Consider the following 24,481-nt stretch of genomic DNA (forward strand, 5'->3'; position numbering starts at 1 on the left):
GACATACAATATGGCTTTGAAACATTTGACAGGTTGCTTATTTATTACTTGTCACTGATCCAAAACATGTTAGTTATATAATTCTTTCATTTTGAATGTGTTCAATTGTTATCTAACGTTAGAGAGTGTTAAGATAGATTCCTGAGAACAGGAAATAATTTTGATACTAACGCCTGAAGATTATTTCAACTTTTGTAATGTTACATCAAATGTCACAGATCTATTGTACAATCCAGAAGTCGCACAATCATGAATTTATTTGATTCTTAAGACATTTCATCAGTGTCCAATACCAGAAGCTCATAAAAAGCTATTGCCTGCAATAATGAATCACATAGTTCCTCCTCTCTTTTCCATGTATTACCTGACACTATATGCATATGCCTGGCAACTACATTGTTTGCAAAGCTCACACGGGATGCTTGTGTAGCAGAGTCCAACAGAAACTGTTTTACAAGGTCCACTCCACTAATTCGTGCCTCTCCCAACATCAACCCAAAATATCTGCCTACAGCATTCCGGGCGATGCTCAGCACTTGGGGTTGTCCATCCTTTCCAAAACTTTTTTGCAATAATGCATAAAGTACAGCTTCCATTATACGAAGATGCAATGTTACTGGAAACAAGGCAGCATTTGTGGGAGGAAGTCCAACTTTTTCCAAAACATAAAAGTCTACTTCTGGAACCTTGGATATTATAGTAGATACCTGAAACAAACAAGTATAAGTCAGTTTTATCAAACTCGAAGAATGCAGCATCACAAATCCTAAAGCATGCATTGGTTACATTAATCTACTAGAAATGTATATACTACAATGAAATTATTTTGAACTGTACCTTAAAAGCAGTTTTGAATGAGTAAGTATACAAACTCATGATTTAATTTGGTACAGAATGGATTGGGTCCATCAAAAACTTCCTCTAGATCAGGGGTGTCAAACTCGTGACCCACGGGCCGGATGCGTCACGCGCTGGCCACACCCATGCCTGGTTTAGTGAAGGGGGAACATTGCGATACATCACGTGACGCCACAAGTTTGATACCCCTGCTCTAGATGGGAATCAAGAAGTAACTGGACTTTCTGGTTTTTCTTGGAAGACATTTCGCTTCTCATCCAAAAAACTTCTTCAGTTCAGAGAGGAAACTTCCTAGTCCAAGAGCTGAAGAAGCTTCTTTGATGGGAAGCGAAATATCTTCAAAGAAAGAAAAACCAGAAAGTCCAGTTGCCTCTTGAAAAAGTACCACTGGGACAACCATGACCTGGATGACTGAGAATCTCCATAGATATCCAGATGGGAATATTCTACTCAAAAGTGGGCTACAAATCTGGCAGATTTATGCTAGCTGAACACACTGGATGCTATTTTTGTGCATGTCCCTGCAAAAAGGGAAGGTGCACTCTAGAAGGGGTTCTCAACCCCTAGGCCGCGCCCCGGTACCGGGCTGTGCATGTGGCAGGCAAGTGGGCAAGTACGCAAGCACACAAACTTCATTTGCACAAGCAGCAGGTGTGTGTGCAAAATCGTCCCCTCTCCCCGCCACTGTCACTGCCGGTCTGTGGAGCCAGAAAGGTTGGGGACCGCTGCAACCACAATGGAGCCCAATTTTTTTGTTGCTAAGCAAGATTATTGTTAAGTGAGTTTTGCTCCATTTTCCAACCTTTCTTGCCACAGTTGTTAAGTGAATCGTTGCAATTAAGTTAGTAACAGTTGCTAAATGAATCTGGCTTCCCCTCTGACACTGTCAGAAAGTTGCAAAAGGTGATCACATTACTAGGCGAACATCATTAATCCATGCCAGTTGCCATGCATTTGAATTTTGATCATGTGACCATGGGGATGCTGTAATGGTCATAAGTATGAAAAATGGTCATAACTTTTCAGTGCCATATTAACCTTGAATGGTCAATAAATGGATGGTTGTACATTGAGGATTACCTGTGTTTGGTATTAACTCCGTCTTTTCCTGTTTTATTAGCGTTTACATTGAAATCAAGGGATGAAGTATATAGCTAAGTAACTATGCTTTATTATACAGGACAGTCTTCCAGAAAGCTGGCCTTTAGACTTTATTGATTTATTTTATTGATTTTGCTCTTAAATTTTCCTTCGCAAAGCAAAGTTATAAATGTTACATTTTTTGTTTAATCCTTATGAATCTCTTTCGGATTTTTTTCCCTATTATGGGTTTCTCTTTGATATTTTTTGATATTTTTCCAAGAAAATAATCTGGAAGATATTATTTCCAAGAAAATATCTGGTACAGATAGTCCTCAACTTACAAGTATTCATTTAGTGACCAAGGTTATAACAGCATTGAAAAAAGGGCATGATGCTGTGATGGTTCTAAGTGCAAGGCCTTATGACCAGTCCTTGCACTTACAATCATCACAGATCCCCCTGGTCACAAGATCAAAATTTGGGTGCTTGGCAACCAGCATGTATTAATGACAGCTGGAGCATCCCAGGGTCATGTGATCACCATTTCCGGCCTTCCCAACCTGCTTTCACAAGCAAAGTCAGTGAGGAAGCCAGATTTGCTTAACAACTACGATTCACTTAACAACTGCAGGGATTCATTTAACCATGGCAAAAAGTTGTAAAATTAAGGATAACTCCACAACCACCTTGCTTAACAATGCAGATTCTGGATTCAGTTGCGGTTATTGAGGAGTACCTGTAGAGCAACAGTGAAACACCTATGATGCTAACTCAAGTGCTGAAACAAAATGGTTTGAATCATTTGAGTTTGAAGATTGACACTCAAACATCTTTTGAGTTCCCTGCACTTCTCAATCATAACCATGAAACCCTTTTATCTATTTCAGGCATATTCAGCCCCTGCAGATGGGCCACATGTGGCCCTGGACAGCTAGTAATGTAGCTCTACAAGATAATATAATAAAGTTTATTATTTATATAAATTAGCTATACAATGTATATGCTTCCCAAGACAATTCCTCTTCACTCAATGTGGCCCAGCCATGCCAAAAGATTGGACAACTATGATCTATAAATTACAAAACTTCCCTCAAGGCAAAGAGGCTGTCTACTCTAAAAGTTATTCACTAGCTAGGAAATAGTCTGGGAAGCTCTAGGTAACCAGATTAGGCTATCCAAATCCCAGGGCCTCAACTAAAGCTTTATCTGCCTGTCTACTATCTATTTAACATTTGTTATAGCTGGAGAAGGAGGATTGTTGTAAAACAAGGGAGAAGAAATGGTAGAAGAGCAACCCCGAATATATTTAAATTTTTTCTTAGGATGAAGAATGAATTAATATGAAAGTGTAGAGAGTATATGTTTGATTAATAATGGATAAGAGACTACATTTATAATATGTTTATGAGAAATAAAATAAAAAACATTTTATTTGTTATAGCTGCCCAACTCCCAATAAATTTTCAGTACAACATTTTTAAAAATCCATAAAAAAATAAAACAGAGACAGTCTGGACTAAAACCATTTCAGAAGCAACATAAATCAAACAAAACTAACAGCCCCTTTCCCGTCCTGCCACACAATACAATAAATTAACTCCAGTGACATATTCCACCTGCCTGTTCTGTTCTGAATCTTATCTCAATTGAGGGCCATGCTACCAAGTGCTTGAGCTGGAAGGCTGCCCACCCACTCGGTCTTGGCGGCACTGTGTTTTCTCCCAATTCTTGAAAACCCAATGGTGCCTGAGGCTGATTAGCACAAGGTGAGATGGGCAGGTTAATCCCCCTTCAACCCTCAACAGATTATTCTTCTCCCTGTAAAATGAAACCGCAAGGGAATCAGCCTTTCCAACCTCACCCTGGACAAACATGGGAGTGCTTCTCCCCCAATATATCCTGCAGTTTTCAATCGTGTTTCCAGACTCTTCTTCATTTTTAGAATCTTTCCAGTATTTCTTGCATACGGTAGCTGACTAATATCATGATATAGCGCTTCACAAAAGTCCTTCCCCCATGATACAGTTTATTTATTGGAGGCCAATTCTATAAGACTGTGGGTGGCTATAATTAACATCATGAGTTCGCATGTGTGACATACGAACCTTCCAGCTGCTGTAAAAATGTAACACTTCAAGAATGAAAAAGGGTATCCCACCAAGGCAAGATAAGATGGCTTACTGTATCAAGGTACATTGCTGGTGTGAACGTTTCGTCCTTATGTCTGTAGTTTTCCAAATGCCAGTTCTGCACAACCAAATCTCTGTTAACATGAGCCCATGAAATTTTATGCACACCAAAAACAATAGATACAATACTGTTAGCAGTCTGAAAGGGAAAATGGAAAAAAAAGAGTTATCAGCATTTAAATATTTATAGCCACCAGGTTTCTGGTGCAAGTAAAAATACAAGTAGTCCTCGGCGTACGACCACAATTGAGCCCAAAATTTCTGTTGCTAAGCAAGACAGTTGGTTAAGCAAGATTTGTCCCATTTTACAACCCTTTTTGCCACAGGTGTTAAGTGAATCACTGCAGTTGTTAAGTTAGTAACACAGCTATAAAGTGAGTCTGGCTACCCCATTGTCTTTGCTTGTCAAAAGGTCGCATAAGGTGATCACGTGATCCCAGGACACTGCAGCCGTCATAAATACATGCCAAGTGTCCAACTTTTGATCACATGACCATGGGGATGTTGCAACGGTCATAAACGTGAAAAACATTCGTACGCCCCTTTTAGCTGCCACTGTAACTTTGAACAGTCATTAAAGGAAAGGTTGTAAGTCAAGGACTACCTGTATTTGTTTTCCTCCACTTACTAGAGAACATGGAATTGCTACAGAACATAGGTACAAAATTCTTGGAACAGCATACATTTACTTGGATTTTTTTAAAATAAAAGGAAAGACAGAATAAATCCAAATAAATGTATGCTGTTCCAAGAATTTTGTACCTAAACTTAGGTGGTTGAGAACTTCCATGCATTAAAATAAAGTGTATTTATTTAGCCATACTACTTGGCACACCACTTTTGATGTAGCACCCACTAACCCTCTACACTCCCGAACTGCAAGTATCACTCCTACAATTCCCAACCTGAAGGACTAGCTGTGAATCAGGACACAGGATCTAAGATTCTGTACTGTGCATTTGAGGAACGTTTGCTAATAGCTGGCCTATATATCGAATAAGCTATTTCTGGAACTGAAATTTAAATACTTGTTAAGGCAGAAGGATCTACTGAAAAGGCCTAAAAACAGCAGTCATATTTCTGTAAGCCATCCAGAGTCACTGAGAGCGAGTGGCAGCCATAAAAATTCTCTAAATAAATAAAAAAATAAAAATAAAAAAAATTATTAAAATAATCTCAATTCTTCTAGAATGGCTCTTTGTGTTCCTATCATTTCATATAATTTTGCCAAACACTCGCAAGATGCAAAAAGCCATATTCAGGTAAGGATGGCAGAGGAACTTCTAACCTAGATTTTTTTTCTTAAGCCTCATACTCTTAATTGAAGACTACTGTAAATCTGGTATGCATCCTGGTGATTATTGACTTACAATCTCAAGTATTTAGGAAGGTTAGGAGTTATTTTACAAGCAGGCAAGGAAAACTGGAAGTGTTAAGCAGAACTTGCTAAAAAGAACACCTGAGAATCCTGCTTGCAAAAGAATTGCTTTCAGTTTTCAGCATCTGTCAAGGAATTTAAAGCTTTCTTAATAAGCACTTCTACCCTGGCATTTTTTTAAGGCTGCTTACTCACCATTGTGAATTACAGAGCTTTTCTTATCTTGCCCAAACCCTTCTCGGTTACCAACCTATCTCAAAATGCAAAATAATTCACAAGTGATTTTTCTAACAGTCAAGTCTGTTTGAGTCTCCTGTTCTCTCCCCATGGAAATAAGTCACGCTACTACAAAGTTTAATATTCAATTATTAAACTTTGGAAAGCCAGCTACATTGGAAGAGCAGCTCTCAATTACACAAAGATAAATTCTACATTAGGATGTGGGGGAAAACACTGAGACCTGCTGAAAATCCTACCTTCAACCTGTTTTTTTTAATTGGAGGACTGATGCATTTCCTGGCAGACATAGGATTGCATGTTTTTTTCTCTTCTTTTTCTAGAGGGTTGAGAATAAAGTTGCATACTTTAACCGCTGTTTTATACCGAAAAGAAGGCACTTGCAGTAAACTTTGTAATTCCTGAAATGGCCCATGGTTGTTTCTATACTCCATTACATTAAGAGACTTTTTCCCTTGCAATAGTTTAACTGCAGAAAGTTCTTCTTCGGACGCTGAATTGAGGAACTGCAAAATAACAGATTGCTGTTCAGAAGAAAACAAGGTGTCTATTGCATCTTTTGCTTCAGTTCTTGATGGAGAAATCTGTTTCTTGGCACATGTAGATTTCTTACAATACCAAAGACCTTGAGATGAAGGAAGCAGAACCTGAAGTAAGCATCTCCTTCCTGAAAATGAAAGGTAGATTTCAATCATTCCACTAGCATCAGTAACAACATTAGTTCAAGCATTTACTGATGAAGCCAGGTTCCTAGTTAGAGCTACTAGAAATGCTAAGACACTTTTCTCAGTTCATATGTGAATACTTCAAAGTATTACTCACACATTCTAAAGATTCTACCAAAGCTAAACCAATTTTTTTCTTCAATTAGCTTTATGAGAACAGATTTGCATTTTTTCAGCACTATTGTATTTAGAGCTCTACTAAGTCCTTACTCATCCTCTCTTTTACTATAACAACCCCAAATGTTATTTCCTTGGGAGCATGGGGGAAGGGAAAATGATCGGCTTTCTACAATCAAGAAAGCTTTTATACACTACCACTGAAATTGATCTACTGTAGACATGCTTTATTAATAATCCACAATTATCTGGATTCATATAAAATACTAAATAAACAGGATTCAGAAATTGATTTCCTATTAGTAAAAAGCCTAGTTTTTTGCCTGAAGATTAGCCTCTAATATTCAACGGAGCAAATTAACAATTTTCAAATCCATTGAAATCAGTTGGATTTGGATTAATGATAGCAAATTTTGGGTGTTAACCTTGTTAATGCTTTTAAGGCTTTTGTATTTATGCTTTTATGCCACTAAGCCACCCACTCACTCAGTGAGACAGGTGGCATGTAAATTGAATAAACATTCCTTAAAATTATCAGTTTGACTTATTATTTACTTGAATGGATGCTCTGTAAAACAGAAAGAAAAATATCAGCAAGAGGAAATTCAAGATTTGGAAATCTTTAAATTAAAAATCCCTAGTTAAATAGGGTAAAATGTTAACCTACCTGTTGTATGAGTCCAGCTGTTGTTTCTTTAAGCTGTATATGTCGGTGTTATATGTCCCCATTTTTTTAACTCACAATGCTGTGTGAACTCAAAACAGGCCTTATTTAAGGTTTCTAGTTACCCAATTTTGGTTGCAAACCTCAATTGCAGAATCATTTTGCAATTGAGGGACTCGATAAATTACAAAGTGCAAACAGAAAATGTTGAGATATGTTTAGTACATTTACCATGCTTTTTAGTAGATCACATCAGGCAAACGCAACGAAAAATAATTTATTGAATAACTACAGTTCAACAAATCACTTAATGTAAAACGTGTGGCTACCAGATACTTTGTCTCTTACCCCAGATATTTAGTAAATGCTTCTAGATCAACAGATGACAACAGTTACTCATTTGCTTGCATAGTTCAGCTTAATTTTATTCAAAAGGTAAAGCTGTGATAACAGAAAGCAATTTAATCTGGTCAACTAAATCTTAAAAGGTGCCAATTTAAAAAATGAAAAAAGGGATATTTTACAAAATGAGTCAAGGTTTGCCTCATCTCTGTTCATACTGAGCATTGTCCAAACCTAGGTAAATCTCAACACCACATGCAAAAAAATACTAATTATATCTGTGCAAATTTCTGGATTGAAAATTAAAACATGATTGTCAGAAACAGCTTAAAATAGGTGCATCTTTTTCCTGGGCTCTTAAAACTGCCCTTTGCAGCTGATATATGCTCCCAGGTAATGAATTTGGTTTGAGAGATTCGCAAAACATGCTATGTGCACATGTGCTCCAAATCATATTTTGCCCTTTGATCTAGATCTCTGCCCAGCTCTATACTCAAACACTTCAAAATGCATGCAATAGTAAAAGTGAACAGTGTAAGTGATCTAGCTGATTTTGGGGGACCGTTTATCCATCATTACTGATCCTATGAAGGAACAAGCCCCTAGCTTCTTCACAGCAGAGTGAATTTACCAGAGAAAACTGTACTCAAGCAATTTGCTCCATTCTCATTGCTAAATTTTAAAAAATCCTGACCTACTACCTAACATCTGGTTGGAGATAGTCCATGAAGCCATGCTGCCAATATACCCGCAGGCCCCACCAACTACATGAATAGAATAGGACTAGGACTAGAGTAGAGTAGAATGGAATAGGAATAGTTTATTGTCACTTTGAATATACACTATTCGGCATACATTAAAGTGAAATTTCGTTGCACACAGCTCTCAAAGGGTTACCACCTCCAGTATACACTACATAATCTAACAGAATAAATATGCATTTCTTGCCTCCCTTTAGCATCAAAGAGTATTTATTTTTTCCCGCCTTTATTCTTTTTAGAAATAACTCAATGCAGCAAACATACCTGATACTCCTATTTTTCCCCCCACAACAATCACCCTGTGAAGTGAGTAGGGTTGAGAGATGAAACTGGCCCAAGGCCACCCAGCAGGGCTTTCACGCCTAAAGAGACCAGCCCTCCCAACTTTCTAGCCTGGTGCCTCAGCCACTAGACCAAATACGTTGATGGAGCTTTCTCCAAAGATGTCCACCAGTTGTGCTGGATTACAAATTGCCCCACGCGGTAAATTGAAAAAAAAAAAAAAACCCAACAACCTGGCAGATCTTCATTTGTTTCCTGGGATCGCTGTAATATCTTACAAGCGTGCAATTAACAGGGCAGGTGCTAACCTCGTTTCCTGCACGCAAATGCATGACCCGTGTCACCACCGCTCTTGTCCATCTAACCAAGATTACTTAGAATTCCAGGGTTGCAGCAAAGGGACAAAATGTTATTTTCCCGATCGCTCTAGCTCGGCGACACTCGCTTTCCCGCTTTCAAAGGCCAAACCCTCTGCAAACTCCCTTGTCCCTCCGCCAGCAACGCCTGCAAAAGCGGCCGCTCGGAGGGCAGCCGCTTCCCCAATGCCGCCTCCTTACCGCCCCAGAAGAGCCCGGGAAGGCGCTTCAGACTCATCCTCGCCTTCTTCTAACCGGCGCCACGCGTTTTTTCCTCCTCTCCCCCGTATCCTGTTTGCCCGGTTCCCCAAAAGCAAAGTACCGGCTGCACTGAAAGTTCACGTGGATAGTTCCGGCCCCAGTGAGAAAAGGCTCCTCTGCGTGCCCGGAGGTTTTGCAATCTCTCTGCCAGATTGTTATGAGGAAGGGGCAACGCAAATCTCTCGAAAGAGGGACTTCGGAGCAAAGGCTCTAAGGAAAGCAACTCTTCCTTCACCCCCCCCCCTTCCTCCAGTCGTTAAATCGCTAGGAAACAAGGAGGCGAGACGGCCCGGAGTAACTTGAGAAGCCTGGCTAAAGACACGGTTCCTTGGACAATGTAACAAGAGGACGTGTTCTTGGGTCCTTCCACACTTTATCTCATGTTTCTGAGGACCGGGACTCGTGTACTCTTAGCAGAAGCTTCTTGGATGAGAAGGGAAATGTCTTCAAAGAAAGGAAAACCAGAAAGTCCAGTTTCCTCTTGAAAAACCACCTTTGGGACTTGCCAGGAAAATTGCAGGGATCATCAGACCAGGAGTCAAAAACTGGCCAGAAAGAAAGAAAGAAGGCAGGCAGGCATGCACGGAAGGTCCTTGTCTTCTATCTCGGCGACAACCATAGTTTTACGCGGTATTAAATGGACACGCAAAACAGCATGGCGGGAGGGAGAAGTATAACCCGGGAAGTATAATCCTTTCGGTTCTGTTTGGAGCCAGCCGGCGTGACTTCAGCCTGAGCTGCCGGTTTTTGTTTTGTTTCTCGCACCGCTCCGCCCTCCGGGAAAAGCGGCCCAGCGGGCGTGGCCAACACGGGATGAGTAAACTCCGTGGCCCCGGGGCGCCGTCGGCGAAGGATATAGCCATGGCTTCTGCTGTCCAGGAGCCGACGATGCCCGTGTGGCTGACGGCGGACGAACTGCAGTGCTCCATCTGCCTGGATCTGCTCAGCAACCCGGCCACGGTGGAGTGCGGCCACAGCTTCTGCCTGGGCTGCATCCGAAAATGGCTGAAGGGCCAGCACGAATGTCCCAACTGCAAGCGCCATGTGGACCAGAAGTTGCCCAAGCGCACCGTCTTGCTGAACTTGATCTTGGAAAAGTATAACTGCCTAGCTTCCAGCGACCCGCTTCCCACGGGAACCTCGCGTCTGGCGGAACCGGGCTTCCCAGACGGGGCGAGACGCAAGCGGGACTTCTCCCTTGCCAGGCAAGGTTTTCAGGTGAGAAGGAAAGGTCTCTTGGCGTGTCTAAAATCGGGGTCTAGCCGTGATTCTTCAGGGGGTTGACCAGCTGGGTGGCTTTCGTTTTCTGGCCTGTCAGTGTTATTCTGAGCTTCTAGACAAGCCAGTCTCTCCCTTCTATCTGCAGTATGAAATGCAGATTTAGATTGGTTGGGAAAGAGTTATTTCGTCTGCGACACATTTTACATTTCTCGGTGGATGTATAGGCGTGTATATGTATAAGTATACACAGATGCACTCTAAGGAAACAGCTTGCCGTTGATAGGATGGGCATTTTTGGATAAAGGAAGGGTAACTCCGATACTCTAATACAGGGGTCTCCTAACTTGGCAACTTTAAGACTTGTGGACTTCAACTCCCAGAATTCCTCAGCCAGCTTTGCTGGTTGAGGAATTCTGGGAGTTGAAGTCCTCAAGTCTTAAATTTGCCAAGTTTTAGAGACCCCTGCTCTAATAGGTTTGTTGCATTAGCCAGTGTGAGCCTTGGAACCTTAGTACTGTCTAAACTCTAAAGCTTAAAGCTATGTGTAACTAGCCTTTCCTAGCCTTTATCTTTCAGGATGGAAAACTGCTTCCATCCTCTCCAGCTATCCTACTTCTGGAAAGAGTCAGTTTCTTAGGTGTGATCTAGAGGCAAACATACAGTACAACTCCCCAGGGATTGCTCTGGATATCCCATTCAGGGCTTAAATTTGAACCAGGGATCTTCTGCATCGATGACCTCTGAAGTATGTTTGAAAGCCTTCTTCCATGGTAAACAAATAATCAAAAAGCAAATAACTGGTTTCTCCCATCTGTCTTCTGCTCACCAACCAGCTACTTGCTTCCAGCTTTTTTCCAATCGTGTATGTCTTCTTTCATGGCTTTGAAGTATCAGCTGTCAAAACTGTATTTGATTTGGGCCCTTTTAAAGAGATTTATTTATGATGCAATAAAGTATTTAGCTCTGAGGAATTCAAATACTTTAGCTGGATATATGTGTGAAAATTGTGTGCCGTGTTTTCTTAAAAGTTGTATTTGATCTAAGGACCCAGAATCAGTAGAACATTTTCAGCATTTTTGCCATAAGTCCTTACATTCTGCAACATTTGTGCAATCATTTCTGCAGTGTTTGTACTATAATAGCATGCAAATTATTCTTTATGAGACAGTGGATCACCACATGATGTGTTATAACCAAGAGTTAGGGTTAGTAGCAGAGGGTCAGTGGCACAAAGCCCTACATCAGGTGTGGAGTAGGTGTGATAAACGGTTTCTCACTGTGTCAGGGCTGTAGGTATGTAAACGAGATGGTTAAGGCCTGGCAAAAAAACAAAGGATTTTTCAGGTTGAGTTCCACCATCTGGTTGCAATTGATCCACTCTGAACTTTCCAATTAGAGACATTTTAGGATTAGGTATATCCATCTGCAGCATGGTGAATATGGATGACTACATTGACCAGCTGTTGGCTGAAATGATAACATGAGACATCTTGGATGAGCCCCCCCACTTCCAGGAGCAATCAAGCCACTATTTATTTATTTAGCATATGGCAAATACATGGACATTTAGTAGTTCAAATGTTAATATCAGACATTGGCCGGTGTAAGCTCTTGATGGACAATTGGACACAATGTGGTGGATATTTTGTCGAAAAGCACCACAGTCACACTGAGGGGTAGAGACAAAACCCCACTTCGTCGATGAACACAGCTGTGGTTATTAAGCCTTACTGGAAACCAGCCTCAATATGCCCTTTTATCAGTTTTGTTTATCCATTGCCATGTATTTAGAGAGCCAGGAATTCTACAAAGATGTCTGGCTGCCAACTGTCGTTAACTGCCTATTCTTCAATGTAGTCTGGCTGCCGGTTGTTACTAGTCATTTGGTTCACACTACCATGCTATCCAGGGTGCACCACGAGGAGGCAAACTAGCATCATACCTCATCAAGCCACTGCTTCTGAGGAAATACTGGCCTTCTGCTCCTCCATGTATGAAGAAGGAGAGGAGAAGGAAGGCCATTCAAGATGTGTTTGACTCACAACCCCCACTCCCCAAACCCAGGTGTATCGGAAGGAGATCCTAGATCTGTTCAATCTGGAACAAAAACAAAAGAAGACAAGCAAGTTTGTCTTCAGGCATATGCAATGGGTAATAGGGAACTACCTGTGGGGTTGGCAGATGGATGTCTATCAAGGCCACCCGTTCAATGTAGACCAGTGGTTCCCAACGTGGGGCCCACGTCCTACAGAGGGGCAATTTGATTTTTAATGGGGAAATTCAAAAATGAGCTATTAACTGCATTTTTGAAAGCCCGCTAGTTGTTCTTATATATTTGTGATGAAACAGTTGTTTCATTTACCTATTGTTGTCTTTGTTAAAGTGCATTTCCTAGGGCCTGGTTTGAAAAAGATATCCCAACTGGGGGCAGGAGGGAGCAACTGCCAGCCAATCACATGTGTTCCCACTAAGGATCATGGAACTGGCAGAGTCTCTCTCTCTCTTTCCTTTGGGCTTTGCTGCTGGGTGGTTGCAGGGAGAGCTGCTCTGTGGGAAGACAGAGTGGATGGCTGCTGGGGGAAGCCCAGCAGTGAGGATACAGAACCAGGACCCAAGTTTAAATAAGAAATTGTTAGATTTACAATTATTTTTAGTCTGTGTTTTTCCAGGCCGTGTTTTACAAGACTTTTCCTCTCAGAGCAATCTGGGGGTGGGCCACGCATGTGTAGGCCTCGCCAGGCCTGTGTGATTCACCTCCACCTACTGAACTACCAAAGCATTTCCCCACTAAGCTGCAGGTTCAAACCGAGTGGGCAAGTAGGGGGGGTCATAGGTTACAATCCCCCTTCCATTCATGACAAAGCTGACTAAATTGGAGCCCAATATAAAATCTCTCTGCAGCAGGTATCACGCACAAGGATCTCATTAACTTAATCCTACAATCCTACATTTTCTCAGGAGTAAGCCCCATTGAAGAAATTGGTACTGTCACGGGGGTGGGGGAATCAGGATTTTAGAGATGCTTAGGTGGGGCATGGCCAAAAAAAAGGTTGGGAACCCAAGAACAGTTAGTTTACTTGAAAGGTGTGTATTCCCAGATCTGCCAGAAATTCACAGAAGAAATGCAGGCGCTCAGAGGAGTCAAGTTCCAGCTGACACTAAAGGTTGCCCTCCAGAAAAACAGCCCTGATGGCACTGAGGAGTTACCCAGATCCTGTGTTTCATCACAAGCTGGAGGCTTCTCCTGCAGAGCAGTGAGATCAATGTGGCACTAGACAAGGCATTCCCCTCACTATTCAGGAGATGCTTGAGAAATGGACCAGTGGGTTTCAAAATGTGTTACTACCGGTTCTGTGGGTGTGGCTTGGTGGGTGGGTGTGGCATGGCTTGGTGGGCATGACTAGGTGGGCGTGGCAGGGGAAGGATACTGTAAAATCTCCATTCCACCCCACTCCAGGGGAAGGTTACTGCAAAATCCCCATTTCCTACCAATCAGCTGGGACTTGGGAGGCAGAGAATAGATGGGGGCGGGGCCAGTCAGAAGTGCTATTTACCGGTTCTCCGAACTACTCAAAATTTCCGCTACTGGTTCTCCAGAACTGGTCAGAACCTGCTGAAACCCACCTCTGAAATGGACCCAGAGAGACTCGGGCTAGTAGTTGAAAGAATGCAGACACTCTGGCTGGACATTGCCCAGTATTTATTTCTGTTTCTCTTTCTGTTACTAGTTTCTTCCTTTTGGCATTCCCTGAAATGCTTTTTCTGCATTTCCTAGAAGAACAGTCATTAAAAGAAGAGAGACAGTTATGAGCTGACTAGTTTCACTTTTCAGAAGCAACATAGAAAGAGACAGAGATGCCAGCTGAAGCAACCTACTTGCTCTTGGCGGATCTCAGAAAACTCAGCAGGGGCTGGGCCTAGTTAGTATATGGGTAGGAAACTGTCGCAACAGACTAGGAATTGAAACCATTTCTGGAGGAAGAGTGTGCCCAGAAACTACATAGATGTGATTGTGAAGTCAGCAAGAGCTGAGTTTGAGTCAAACTTGGGAGTTTGATCCAAAAAAAGTACTACTTATTTTTAAGCAGTAATGGGAATGCTGGATTGTGAGAGGAGTTGGTTTAGCTCTCAAACTGTTGAAACTCTTTGTTGGAATTGTAAAGGGAAAAAATTAAATGTTGAAAACGTTCAGATTTCTGCATAGAGGTCTTTCATCAGCAATAGTCTCTTTTCTGATTTTAGGAGTATATGTTTCAAACCAGAAGCTCTATTTCAGAAGCCTTCAGTTTTATGAAAAAATGCATTTGTGATCAAGAGGAAATGGTGCTAAGGATCATTGAAGAAGAATGGAAAGTGGCTCGACAAATAAGAGACTCCACTGACAAGCAGCTCAATGGAAAAATTCACAACATTTTGGATTTGCAGAATAAATTTGAAGAAGTGATGATGGTAAATCATTGCATTAATGGTACCATAAAGATCTATTTTATTTATTAAATGTACCCTATTTACATGGCCGCTCATCTTACAAAACTGTGTAAACATATTTAAAACACTGAAAATCCTAGAACTATTTCTGAACGAACAAGAGTAGGAGTGGGGTGCTAATATGCTTTGGTGAACCTTCCATTGCAGAATAGATTGATTTTTAGTTATTAAATTTGATGATCCCAAAAATATAATTTGGAAGGCATTCTGACTGCTATTAATGGACAGACATGTCATGATTTCAAACAATAGATACCTGTATGTATCAGTGGTGAAATGTAAAATTTGTTACTACCAGTTCTGTGGGCGTGGCTTGGTGAGGGGGGTAATGTGACTGGGTGGACGTGACCAACTTTTTTTTTTTTACTTTTAAAAGCATTTTTTCTACAACTACTTCAAAGAGGTTGTAGAAAAAATGCTTTTAAAAGCCTTTGATGATCCCAGCTGAGCTGCGCAATCATCAGAGGCTTTTTTTTTTTACTTTTAAAAACATTTTTTCAGCTGAAGAAAAAATGCTTTTAAAAGTAAAAAAAAAACCCTCTGATGATCGCGTGGCTCAGCTGGGCATGGGGGGTGGGCAGGGATTTTTGCTACTGGTTCTCCAAACCACCCGCCGTCATCGCTACCGGATCGGGTGATCCGGTCCGAACCGGGAGCATTTCACACCTGGTATCTATAGAAGTATATAGTTATACTATGGTATTGGATTGACTCCTCAGTATAGTATTCTAGGGGTGTTTTTTCCCTCCAGCCCTACCCAGAGTTCTGAATACTCTGTACTATAGATCACAGACTGTTACCAGTGCTGCTTCTCCTCTTTTCTTTTCTTTTTTTGCTGACTTCGGAATATATGCAACAAATACAGTATTAAAATCTCCTTTTCTCCATGCTGCAAGTATTGACTTACGGCAATTCAGGCAGTCCCAATTGCTGTTTTTAGGTGAATCCTATGTGGTCATTAGGTGTGATGTTATGCGATCACATTTTTGACGACCTGCTGGCTTCCCCATTGACTTGTTAGAAGCCAGCAATGAAGGTTAGAAATGACAATTAGGTGATTGAAGGATGCTGCAACATCATAATTGCTAGCAGTTGCCAAGGCCCAAATTGCTGGTACGTGAGAATGACCTTGGGAGATTTGTACTATTACACTTCAAGACTGATGTCAGCCTTTCCAGATAGATCAGAAAAAGAAGTATGATCAGGTGATCTAGTTCTACTTTATTCTGACTACTTTAGCAGACATTTTTAGGGATAGTAAATAATAATAAATAATAAAGCCCACAGAAGTGATCAAGATCAATTCGAACTTTCACTAAGTCCAACTAACTGAGGGAGTTGGTACATTACTTGTCAAAGGTTTACAGCTCTCATAATCTGCAAACCCAACTAGCAGATGTGATGTTCCAGGAGTACTCCCAAACTGCAAAGCTGCTCTCACTAGAGGAGTGGCAACTCCATCTAAAACATGGTTAACTTGAAACTCAAAATCCAACCCTTTCCTTGTCTACAGAACCTCCATCTTCTCGGGAAATAATTTCATTTTTTCTCCCTCATCTGCTCTATTATTAGTTGGTTAGTCTAGTGGTTAAAGCATCAGGCTAGAAACCAGGAAACTGAGTTTTGGGTTCAACGTTGACTGTGTGACTTGGGCCAGTCACTCTCACTCAGCCCACAATGTTGGATTCTGGTGACAAGCCAGTCGGTCGGTTCCTGTTGCAACCAATCGATCAACACTTGATCCAAAAAAAACAAAAACAAAAACCCAACCAGCAGACTTCTTGCAGGGAAACACTAGGAAGAAAAATGGTTCTATTATTCAGATTCTAATTACAGAATTGAGAGAAATGCTTACTGAAATCTTGCTGGTGCCTTGTTTAATTCTCGATTTATTTTTTAATTGTTAGAAAACTTCATCAGGACAAGAAGCTTATATTGGCGATCCCATTCAGAAGATCAGCAATATTGCCAGTGCTGTTGAAGAGTTAAGGAGACAACTGGAAGCAGCAGTTTTGAGGAATTTCCCAGCGCAGCCATCTCAGAGTTGGTGGAATTTTCATTCCCCTCTTACATTAAGAGTAAACATGTGCTGACTTATTACAAAGCTTTGAATATCACTAGGGAAATAAAAACACTATGGTCTGGCATAGTTATTCTAATCTGATGATAAACATGAGAAAGATGGCATCATTGGATCAGATCTTACCATCACCGGTGTTCTGTAGCTACCAAATTCTCCTGGGTAGTGAATAAGTAGGGTGTGAAGGAAATAAAATCATAGGGCTGGAAGGGATCCTTGGAGGTCTTTGCTTTTGGTTATTGAATCTTATTTTGTTCCTTCCTCTGATCCTTTATATCCATGGTTATTACGTTTTAGCAGACCTCACCCATTAGCATCCCTAAAGCGTGTTCTTTGTTGTTTGGCAGGCTCTTTTTCTAGCTTTGTCAGTATGTTGAACTCACTGGCAATATGGATATGGAATCTCTTTGATAGAGTTTTGCTTCTCTTTACGGTCAAGTTGATTATTACAGTAGATGTCTATGGAGAATCTCAGTCATCCAGGTCATGGTTGTCCCAAAGGTGCTTTTTCAAAAGGCAACTGGACTTTCTTTTTCTTTGAAGACATTTCGCTTCTCATCCAAGAAGCTTCTTCAGCTCTGACTGGATGGTGGGGAATGGAAGGATTTATACTTCTTACAGACAGCTGGTCATTTGCATCCTTTTAGCGAGTCGTTAAGGTCAGAAATGGCTTCAAAGAAAAATCAGAAAGTCCAGTTGCCTCTTAAAAAAGCACCTTTGGGACATTATTACTGTAGGTACTAGAAACTTTATAAATAAAAGAACTTTGCTGTTTAGCAATGTCTATTATGATACACAAGCTTTTTAAAAAATCTTATATTTTAAAGAAATACATCCTATAAGAAAAATGTATTTAAATTTCAATTGGTCAGTGAGAGGTCAGCACAGGTTTGATCCGATTGCCAGCTGTAGACTTTATATTCAGCATATGGAGGTCCTGGCCTATATAGTATACTCAGTTTGAGGAATTCCAGTGAGACAAATCATCATTGCATGATGCCTTCTTTTTTGCTGAATGCTTTTCAATATCTTATCCTTGCAATAGGAATTAGCAGCTGTCAAGTTTAGACGTGAATTTGTCTTCTTAAGCAATAGTAGCCATATCTCCAAAACTTTCTTTTTTTAGGTAGAATAAGTAGCTGCGGATGCTATTGAACCACAAGTCCCTTCATTCCTTGCCATTGGCTGTGGATAACAGGTGTTGTTCTTATGCAATCTGTGGACAGCCATTAGCTCCCTCATTCAGTTTGAATCGAAAACATATGGGTGGTCCCATTTCCTGTGAAAATGGCCTTTCTCTGAAATGAAGTGCTGATCAAAGTGATATGGGAACCTCCTAAAATGGATCAGGGAGAATTTCTTAAGCTGAGATTGAAGCTGAAACATAACAGCAATAGCACTTAGACTTATATACCGCTTTACAGTGCTTTACAGCCCTCTCTAAGCAGTTTATAGAGTCAGCCTATTGCCCCCAACAATCTGTGTGCTCATTTTACTGACTTCGGAAGGATGGAAGGCTGAGTCAACCTTGAGCCTGGTAAGATTCAATCTGCCAAATTGCAGTTAGTTGGCAGTCAGCAGAAGTAGCCTGCAGTACTGCACTCTAACCACTGTGCCACCGCGGCTTTTAAAAGCAGCTACTTGTGTTCTGCCATGCAATTTCTAGTTTCAGTGGCTTAACAGCCTGGATTTTTTTTTTTTTGTTTGTTTGTTTACTGTAGAGCCTTCTCCAGGAACCAGCAACAATAGTGAAGCTGCAGCTGATGGAGCAGAAGAAATGTTCCTTTCCAGTGATTCCTGTAGGTAGTTTATTAACTTTAACTGATTTTTGGGGAGATCATAGTCATTATTCCATTAGGGAATCATTTTCCACATTCCGCTGTTTATCCATGTTGTTCTGATGTTGTGACTGTTAGATGTTTTTGCACCAGCCATGGCAGTTTCTTAAAAGGCCACCAAATGGGAGCAAAGAGTCACCTTTGATCCCACTGGTGGGTCAGGGGGCTCCGGTCCCTGCAGCCCCATTGGGGAGAGTTAATGTCCCTCCATCCCCCTCACACCCATTGGTAAGGGAGGGGTCAGGGGCCCCCATAAGAACCCCTGCGCAGGGGCTGCCCTCTAGCTTTTGTTCTAGCTCCCTTCGGGACTAATCCAAGGGCTCAGTCCAGGCATGGATGCCTCCATGCCAGGGAACTCATTTTCTCTGCTTTATCCTTAAATAAAGCTTCAACTGATGGCATCCCTGCGTGCTGCCTCTTTCTTGGAAGCGCCTCAACGAACCATCGACCTTGTGAGGGCTCCCACAGTGATATTACTGGTTTGATTGAGCAAAACAAAAACACTTGCTAGATGGAATCTTTTTTTAAGGGTACAAATTGTTACAGATTAAAGCAAATTTGTGTAGTTTTGCACATTACTTAGCTCAAATCACAATTACAGGAATAATATGGGATTAATATACAGGAATCAAAATGCTTATCAGTATTGTGGAACAAAAATAATAAGAGTAGTCTTAATCACTTATTTGTCTGGTCATCTCCTGATCGCTACATGGTTTATATGAGATGGAGAAATATTGTGAGTACTCATGGCTGGTCTGGGAGCATCATGCTTCTACTGATCCAGGGCTCTTACCATATCTGTTTGATTGGCTCTGTCACTAATCACTCTAAACAATCCTTTAGGGATTTCTCCAGTTATGATACCCTGGAATCTATCACCGGGTTCCCTGGTTGGGACATGCACAACTGGCCTCCCAATTGGCATGGATGAAAAAACATCATTTAGAGGAACATATTATTCAGAAGGTTCTAGAATGTGCCGAAATGAACAAATTAACATTAGAATTAAATTTATTTATTTATTTATTGTTCAAATTTATATACCGCCCTTCTCCTGAAGGACTCAGGGCGGTGAACAGCCGAAGATAAAAATACATAGAATACAAAATTTAAAAATAGTTTAAAACAAATTAAATAGTATTGGCCCACGACAATTAAAACACCCCCAATTTAAAATCAAATTAAGAACTAAATTACTCAATTAAAAGAGTTAGGCCAGCCCAGCTTGTTGGAATAGAAAGGTCTTGAGGGCACGGTGGAAGGTGCGTACATCTGGAATCCTCCTTATCTCCGGGGGCAATTCGTTCCATAGGGCAGGTGCCCCCACAGAGAAGGCTCTCCCCCTGGGGGCTGCCAGCGACACTGTTTGACTGACGGCACCCCGAGGAGCCCCTCTCTGTGGGAGTGTACTGGCCGGCGGGAGGCTCTTGGTGGCAGAAGGCGGTCTCGAAGATACCCGGGTCCTAAGCCATGGAGTGCTCTAAAGGTAGTAACCAGCACCTTGAATCGCACCCAGAAGACCACCGGAAGCCAGTGAAGCTCACGTGGCTGCATCTGGACCAAATGAGAAAGAAGACTCAGAATATTATACGGTGTGGGATGATTGGTACAGGTGGATTGATAATAGAATAAAGAATAGATAAAAGTTAATATAAATCTTAAGATGCATATGTAAATATTATGATGAAAAGTAAAAGAAGAATCAATCTAACCTGTGTAGAAAAATAACACTGTCTGACTGATTGTACTGTATTGTATTATAATAAATTTCAATAAAAAAATTAAAAAAAGAAAAAAAAACCATCATTTAGATCAGCGATGTCAAACTTATGACACTGATGTCACAGATGACATGCCATGTCATTTATGGTAACAAGTCAGACCTCTATAGTCAAGGGGTGTCAAACTGGCGGCCCGTGGGCCAGATGTGTTACACGCAGGCCATGCCCACCCCAGCTCCATGAAGGCAAAAAATGTCACAATACATCATGTAACTTCAACGTGATGTAGTGAGTTTGACACCTGTGCTCTGGACCCTCTGAAAGTTGCACTAGAAGACCTTACTCTTGCGCAGCCCCTGAGGCATCTGAAAATTGCACAATCATTCTCGCAAAATTTTTGGAGGCTCCAGAAAATGCATGTGTTCCAGAGAGTCTAGAGTAGAGGAAGTCCAGAGAGGCCTCTTTTGTCCAGGATGGTGTGTGTGTGTGTGTGTGTGTGTGTGTGTGTGTGTGTGTGTGTGTGTGTGTATGACATGCTACAAGAGTCAAGGTAGGCATTTTCTGAATTTTTGGATACACCAAATCTAAAAGGTTCACCATCACTGATCTAGATTATTCCTGCTCATGAAAAGGCAAACAATTGTTGTTTTAATTTTCTAAGGCTGCCTGTGGGATCCATGTGATATTGAGTGCTGTTCTTGGAAATTTAAATGATACTAGAGACTGACACTTAGCAGGATGCCAGTTTCTCATTTAATTTTATTGTAATTAAAATAGAGAATTGTCACCTATGCCAAGGGCAGTGATTATGGCTAGCATGTTGTCTGCTTCTATTTAAGTTAATATGAGTCGCAAAATATTGCAAAAAAAAAATTGAATATTTTTTACAGTCCCAAGGAATGATTCCATCCAGGAAGCAAGCAGCTCTTCATCATCAGCACCATCTCCTAGGGACAGAGAATTGCAGATGATTTCAAGTAGATTTTCTCAGTGTAAGTATGTTCATTGCTGCACAGACAAGAGTGATATTGAGATCTATAGATGAAACACACAAACTTTCCCTTTCAAAAATAATTTGAAAACCAGCTGTTGAATTGATATTTCAAACTATTTTTTTTTTCTGGAATAAGGTAATTTATATTCCCTTGAAGAGCGCAGCATTTATTTTTTATTTTTATTTTTTTTGCTTTCTTTAGAAATAACGCTATATAGTATCTATTAAATAAATGTACTAGTGTTAATGAAACAAAATGAGGTTAGCTTTCAGAGCTCTTGGGCAATAATTTATTTGGTTATGTAGCACATGGCAGTGGCCGGTTTTTCAAAATTGTGTGGACTTTTATAACAATTTTTTTTCTGTGCTGGAGAAATATCAGATGGGTATCTTGAGAACGTACCCTTTTCTAATCTAATCTAATCACCCTATAGACTTGGACAAATGTATTGGTTCAACCTCCACTTTTTCCCATGAAACTGACACCCGTAAATGGCATCCCTTATCCGTTATTCCATAGTCCATGGCAATATTTCTCTCCCTTAGCAACTTTAAGATATGTGGACTTCAACTCCCAGAATTCTGCAACCAGCATGAGTTCAAGTCCGTGTATGTTAAACACTGGTCAACACAGTATTCTGACTAACGCTCTGTTTCTTTTAATATACTGACACAAATGAATGCTTTGTCTGCTACATCCTTTAATAATCCTAATTGTAATCCAAAAGCATATCTCTCCCCCACCCTCTCCCTCAAAAGGGAAAACTTAAACCTTAATGAATTACCAAAGAAGACCTAGGCAATGCCCCCACCCCCAGCAAAATATTCAACTTAGTGGTGTGAGGAGCCATGGAGATGATCTTAGAAAAACTATTCAGAAGTCACTAAAACAGCAGATCCAGAAGCAAGTGTTGCACCCAGGGAGTCAGGAAGCACTACAGGTAGTCCTCAATTTACGGCCACAATTGAGTCCAAAATTTCTGTTACTAAGTAAGATAGCAGTAATTTTTCCCCATTTTATGACATTTCTTGCCAGTTGTTAAGTGAATCACTGCTGTTAGTTAAGTTAGTAACACAGTTGTTAAGTGAATCTGGCTTTTCCCATTGACTTTGCTTGTCAGAAGGTCTCAAAAGGGGATCACGTGACTCTGGGACACTGCAAATGTCATAAATATGAGTCAATTGCCCAAGGGTCTGAATTTTGATCATATGATGATGGGCATGCTGCAATGATTGTAAGTGTGGTCATAAGTCATTTTTTTCAGTGCTGTTGTAACTTGGTCACTAAATGAACTGCTGTAAATCAAGGACTACCTGTAGTCTTCCTATGGAGTCAGTTTCCTGATTTGGTCTTCCCTATATGGCTGACATCAGTCCTAGGGAAGTGGGGAGTATTAGACTGAGACTGGTTCTTCCTGACTCCCTGGGGATATGAGAGAAGGATGGGAAAACACAAGCAAGACTTGCACCTGACTTCTAGAGTTTTAATGACGTCTGGATTATTCCTTCAGGGTCATCCCCATGGCACCCTACACAACGCCCATGGAGACTGGGTAATTTGGGAAGCTGAAGTCCACACATTTTGAAAGACCCCGAGTTAGGAAAGACTAGAATGTTTGTTAAGTACCATTCACATCTTCTAATGCCCATAAGAGTCGTGGTGGCGCAGTGGTTAGAATGCAGTATTGCACACTACTTCTGCTGACTGCCAGCTGACTGCAATTTGGCAGTTCAAATCTCACCAAGCTCAAGGTTGACTCAGCCTTCCATCCTTCCAAGGTTGGTAAAATGAGGATCGAGATTGTTAGGGGCCATATGCTGACTTTGTAAACTGCTTAGAGAAGGCTGTAAAGTACTGTGAAGTGGTATATGAGACTAAGTGCTATGTTATTTTCTCAAGAAAAAAATAAAAAATGCAAATGCGCCAACAGGGATAATTAAATATATACCAAGCTATTCACAAAACTTGTGTTGGATATAACAGTCATGCTTCACCAGCATGTTTATATATCCAATATGATCAGGCAGTTTTAATCTCCTATAAACTAGTTGAATGTATGTTGGGTTATTAATTTACAGTATGTACTTGGCCCAATTAGGTGAATGAATCAATCAACCAATAAATGAATAAATTTCAACTCACTGGTCAAAGTAAGCTGCATTATCCAGACTCATTGGCAATTAAGACAAAAAGGTTGCAGGTAGAGAAGATGGGTTTTGAACTGTGAACATATCTCCTTGATTTAAGGCTCCTAGAGATCTGTATGTTTTTAATTTTACTTCACTTAGGGATGTCCATCGTTACATTTGATGATGAAAGAGTTGGTTGCAGTCTTGAACTCACAGGCAATAAAAGGAAAGTGAGAGTGTCTTGTGGTCGCAAAGAATATGAACGTTCCACGAAGAGATTCCGCAACAGTCAGGTGCTGGGTTCTCCAGGTTTCTCTGAAGGGTACCATTACTGGGAAATAAACACCAAAGAATCTTCTCAATGGGCCATTGGTGTTGCCAGTGGGGACATTGGCAGAAGCGACCGACTAGGGAGAAATGAATTATCCTGGTGCATAGAATGCAATGGGCAACGTATCTCAGCATGGCACAACAGTCAAGAAACCAACATTGACGAAGATAGGCCTTTGCGGGTTGGAGTTTTCCTTGACTTTCCAACAAAAAGTTTGTCTTTTTATTCTCTTACTGATAAAGAAACATGCTTACACAAGTTTGAAATCAATGCAACAAATCCAGTTTACCCTGCTTTTTGGATTTATGGTTTAAAGGTTGGTGAGAGTTTAACTATAAATGATATTAATAGGAATTAACTTTATGCCACAATTGTATATTGTCTTAATAAGCGTTTGCCCTCTAAAGACTCTTTAAGATTCT

General features: G+C 40.8%; 2 protein-coding genes across 3 annotated transcripts; one reads left to right on the forward strand and one right to left on the reverse strand.

Moving 5' to 3' along the window:
- Window positions 1-24: 24 nt before the first annotated feature.
- Window positions 25-9,332, reverse strand: TEFM (transcription elongation factor, mitochondrial). Its single transcript, XM_034412517.3, has 4 exons — window positions 9,194-9,332; window positions 5,985-6,412; window positions 4,123-4,269; window positions 25-707 (listed from the first exon to the last, which is right to left on the reverse strand). The coding sequence occupies exons 1-4, from the start codon at window positions 9,228-9,230 to the stop codon at window positions 267-269; spliced, it is 1,053 nt and encodes a 350-aa protein (XP_034268408.2). The 5' UTR covers window positions 9,231-9,332; the 3' UTR covers window positions 25-266.
- A 23-nt stretch (window positions 9,333-9,355) lies between these two features.
- On the forward strand, window positions 9,356-24,481 carry RNF135 (ring finger protein 135). Of its 2 annotated transcripts, XM_034412516.3 has the most exons (6): window positions 9,356-10,471; window positions 14,717-14,923; window positions 16,870-17,005; window positions 18,764-18,841; window positions 21,495-21,596; window positions 23,888-24,481. In XM_034412516.3, exons 1-6 carry the CDS (start codon window positions 10,067-10,069, stop codon window positions 24,415-24,417), a joined length of 1,458 nt encoding a protein of 485 aa, XP_034268407.2. In that variant the 5' UTR covers window positions 9,356-10,066; the 3' UTR covers window positions 24,418-24,481. The 2 variants fall into 2 exon arrangements, with proteins under 2 accessions (XP_034268407.2, XP_087743079.1); XM_087886953.1 differs by lacking the exon at window positions 14,717-14,923 and having other exon boundaries at window positions 10,067-10,471.

Source organism: Pantherophis guttatus, chromosome 2, assembly GCF_059756535.1.
Source record: "Pantherophis guttatus breed Tessera chromosome 2, ASM5975653v1, whole genome shotgun sequence".
In the NCBI taxonomy this organism is placed as follows: domain Eukaryota; kingdom Metazoa; phylum Chordata; class Lepidosauria; order Squamata; family Colubridae; genus Pantherophis; species Pantherophis guttatus.